At 31.2% G+C, this 4,642-nt stretch overlaps 1 protein-coding gene across 1 annotated transcript in view; it reads left to right on the top strand.

Annotated features, from left to right (window-relative positions):
* LOC107577224 (protein-tyrosine kinase 2-beta-like) overlaps positions 1-3,320 on the top strand; it is a 4,104-nt gene extending 784 nt beyond the window's left edge. The window contains exons 2-4 of the mRNA XM_016263324.1: positions 1,003-1,137; positions 1,212-1,292; positions 2,807-3,320. Of these exons, the coding sequence (XP_016118810.1) occupies positions 1,039-1,137; positions 1,212-1,292; positions 2,807-3,022 (396 nt within the window). The 5' untranslated portion in view covers positions 1,003-1,038 and the 3' untranslated portion in view covers positions 3,023-3,320. The remainder of the gene's footprint in view (positions 1-1,002; positions 1,138-1,211; positions 1,293-2,806) is intronic.
* Positions 3,321-4,642: the final 1,322 nt, after the last annotated feature.

Below are 4,642 nucleotides of genomic sequence, written 5' to 3' on the forward strand. Positions count from 1 at the left end.
AAAAAAAAAAAAAAAACTGCAAATAAAATTAATAAAAACAATTTTTAATGAATTAAATAAGACCCCATGAAATTTAAATAATAATAACAATAACCTATAAAAGATATTTAAAAACAGCTTTTATTCCATGTCTGTTATCATTAAGGCCATTAAAATGCTAATAATACTTCGAATTATCTTCGAATAATTGAAATTATTTCTACATTTATAGCCTATAAAAAGGAGAATGGGCCAAAATTATGTTAACAGTAACAGAACTGGCGGTGCTGCACCTATTCCTGAACTATTTCTTTAATCTTTCTTATGGGCCAACATTTTTCATCTTGCACCATGTTGTTATCATGAATTAAAACTAAAACTTAAATATTCAAAATGTGTTAATTGAAACAGCTGAAATAAAATAAAATTAGAAAATGAATGACTTAAAAAAAGAAAATGAGAAATGTTCTCTTGGCAACTAACTGAAAGAAATTTAAATTGAAGTACTAAAATGACTAAAACTAATAAAAATGAAAGCTAAATAGAAATATTTAATAACAATAACACACAAAATGACTAAAGCATTAACTAGATTTGAAATGAACACTGAAAATATAAAAATAAAAACTGCTAAAGCTCTGAAATCTGATTTCAGACCATGTTCAGTTTCTAAAAATATATTGATCGGTGTTAGTATTTTATTAATATGTATTGTAGCTTTGAAATTGTTTTTTGTACATTTTTATAAACACCACAAAATGACTATGTTAACTAAAATTAAAATGAAAACAAAGTATAAAAATAAAAGCTAAATATTATATTCTAAGCTAAATATTATAAATAAAGCTAAATATTAAATATTCTAAATATTAACAAAACCTAATAAAATGATCTCAATACTGAATTAACAATGAATTCACAATGCAAGAAAGATCATTATTTCATCTGATAAAATCCATGCATGAACATGAATTGCAATGGTTTGCTGCATGTATTAACACGGACTTGTTCTGGCCATCATAGCCGGCGCCCACAGCAGAACTGGACCGCACGGATGACATGGTCTATCATAACGTGATGGAGATGGTGAAGGTCGTGGTGCAGCTGAAGAACGATGTCAACACGTTACCAGCCTCAGAGTACGTCACTGTGGTGAAGGTAGGGCGACTTTGAAGCAGTTCGTAAGTCGTAATGTTTGGAGTCGTGTTTCTCATTATTGTCTCCTCTGGCAGTCGGTGGGAATGACGTTGCGTTGTCTGATCCGCAGTGTGGATGACATCCTCCCGACTCTACACAAGTCCATCAGAACAGAGGTAAAGCTTTTCAAAAACACCTTTGTGAATTAGTCAACTATTTTGAGCTATAAATGATCAAAGCTTGTTTCCCAAAATTAAAAGGTAATTTCAACTTATCTCACAATTCTGACTTTTTTCTGACTATATTTTCTGATATAAACTCAGAACTAGAAGATCATTAGTCAGAATTGTTAGATACTCACGAATTGTAAGAAAAAAGTTAAGCTTGTTTCCAAAAATAGCAAAGGCTAAATTGTGAGTTTTAATCTGAACAATTCTGACTATTTCATCTATTCCATGGCAGAAACAAGCTTGACTTTTTTCTCACAATTGTGAGTTAACATCTCGTAATTCTGACATTTCTTTCTCAGAATTGCAAAAAAAAAAAAAAAAAAAGGAAATATATAAACTCAGAATTGCAAGATATAATTCTAAGAAAAGTAATCCAAATTATTTTACTATTTTGAACTATATATTAAGGAAGCTTATTTCCCCAAAAATTAAAAATGTAATTACAACTTTTTATCTCACAATTCTGACTTTTTTCCTCTCAATTCTGAGAATTTCTATAAACTAGAATTTTAATAGAAATAGAAATGTTAGATAAAAAGGTCTCAGTTTACCTTTTCTATTCTCACAAATTGTGAGATATAAACTTGTGAGGTTAATGATAAATGATAATTGGAAAATCATTACTTTAACTTGCAGTTGTAAGAAAACAGTTCTATTTTTCTTGCAATTTACGTTTTCTGTTTTCTTTTGTTTTTATTGCGTGGCAGAAACAAGCTTGACTTTCTTCTCGCAATTGTGAGTTAGCATCCCATAATTCTGAATTTTTTCTGACAACTGAGATAAAAAGTCTTAATTGTGAGATATAAATTTGCAGTTCTGAGAAAAAATGTCTGCAGTTCTGAGAAATTAATTCATAATTGTGAGATAAAAAGTCACAATTACAATTTCACATTTTTTATTCCATGGTGGAAACAAGTTTCATTTTTTCTCACAATTGTGAGTTAACATCTCATAATTCTGCCTTTTTTTGGTCAGAATTGCGAGCTAAAAGTCTAAATTGTGAGATTTAAACTCACAATTATGAGAAAAAATGTCAAAATTGTAATATTGTAAGATATTACCTCGCAATTCCAAGAAAAGTCTGAATTGTGTGATATAAAATGTATTTTTTAATAACTTCTTTTATTTGTGAGCTAGCATCTCGTAATGCTGACTTTTTTCTGAGAATTGTTTATATCTTGCAGTTCTGAGGATATATTATACAAATCTGATTTTTTTTAGTCTAAATATTTAAACTCATAATTACAAGACAAACTCAGAATTGCGAGGAAAAAATTTCAGAATTGTTAGATCATTAGTTAACATCTCATAATTCTGTGAGTAAGAATTGTGAGATAAAAAGTTCCAATTACTTATTTATCTATTTATGTATTTATAATCCATGGCAGAAATAAGCTTCCATGACATTTCTATACATCAGAAAGTATAAAGTGTTGTTCTGGCTGCTCTCTGCTCCTCAGATTGAAGGAACTCAGAAGTTGCTGAATAAGGATCTGGCCGAGCTGATCAGTAAGATGCGTCTGGCTCAGCAGAACGCCGTCACGTCTCTGAAGGACGAGTGTAAGAAACAGATGCTGGCGGTCGCTCACACGCTGGCCATGGACTCTAAAAACCTGCTGGACGCTGTGGACCAGGCCAGAGTGAGAGCCAGTGTGGCCAAACCCACCACACCCTAGATCTGATCCCTAATTGGACGCCAGACAGGCGCTTTCATCCAATGAGAGAGCTGGGGGATGAAAATCAGTTGTAAATGACCTGGCACAACTTCCTTTATTTATGCTTCCGAATGGTAATGAAAGCAGTGCTTTCGATGTTGAATGTTTTCAGATGGATTTTCACAATTGTCTGCTTGTAATTGTTTTCAAAAAGTCAAGGATGTCTGATCTCAGGAAAGTTTGAGGGAGGAAATAAATACAGACTTCTGCAGTTTTGTCATGTCAGAGCATTAACTTATTTAATTCTTTAAACTTTACAAGTATGTTTATAGAAAATAAATACAACATCGATATAATTTGTATGTTTTATACAGTACAACTGATTTAGAATCACAAAAATACTTTGAATCACTTAAGGGTTTTCAGTAAATTATCAGTCTTGCACATTAAAAATGCAGTAGTTTTCAATATAATTCATCAAGTTGACCATTAGACCACTGAAATACCATGTCCAGTCAATTTTGATAACTAAATAAAGGTTTGCTAAATTAATTATGATATGAACTCACAATTCAGAGAAAAAAATTCATAATTGCAAGATATAAACTCGTAATTGTTAGAAAGTCAGAATTGTCAGACAAAAAGCTGAAATTACCTTTTTGTTATTATTTTAATTGATAAGATTTATAAACTTTTTTTATAACTCATCTAAATCCTGAGTATGATTCTTGCAATTCTGACTTTTTTTTCTCAAAATTGTGAGATGAAAGTCTGAATTGTTTTAGTGTTTATTCTTTTCAGCATCTCTATAAATGACGAATTAAATATACATTTCAAATGAAAATATATTGCAAATTCAATATATTTTGAATATAATCTTTTTGACCAATGAAATTCCTTTTCCGATCAATTTTAGCCAATTAAATATTTTGTTAACATTTGAATAAATTTTTTTATTAAGATTTAAAAATTTGTAAGTGTTCATTTTAATTGCCTATTTAATTTGTAAATTATTATTGTAATTTAATTGCACATTTCTAGGTTTCCGTGTGAATCCTGGATTTACATCAGTTGTTTTACACAACCATCAGCAGAGGGCGACATTGCTTACATCGGTTCATTTATCATTAGTCAGTTCAGGACTTTTTACACAGCTGTTAAATATATATAGATATTATAGATAGAGTCAGTTATAGTAATTATGAAGTCAACCGACTGAGACATTTTTATGTCAGGATTCATTCTTGATTTCATCAGATAAAGGCCTATCCTAGTTTATCCCTAACATTTTAGCTTTACTTGCTCTTCATGTTTGGCAAAACAGTGTTTTAGTTCAGAGCAGAATTTCAAGTAGTAAATGTCATTGTTCTCTCAGGTCCCATTTAAAAGTCATTGACCCTCGTGGTTCACGGACCCGACTTGCATAATTGCACGACCTCCGCAAAATCAAAAGCACTGCGTTTTCAAAGACTTGAGAACGTTATAAATAAATAGGAGTTGCCTTGTGACCTTGGAGATAATTGCTGTTGAAAGCGGCACGAAATGCAATCTACGATTCATTGAACGGTTGGATAAAGGGTAAAGAGTGAACTGCATTGAACTCCCACTCGTCAGGGTCACATAAGCTTTGCCTCTTTCCAA

This window comes from Sinocyclocheilus grahami, unplaced genomic scaffold (assembly GCF_001515645.1).
Source record: "Sinocyclocheilus grahami isolate Dianchi unplaced genomic scaffold, SAMN03320097.WGS_v1.1 scaffold5465.1, whole genome shotgun sequence".
NCBI lineage: Eukaryota > Metazoa > Chordata > Actinopteri > Cypriniformes > Cyprinidae > Sinocyclocheilus > Sinocyclocheilus grahami.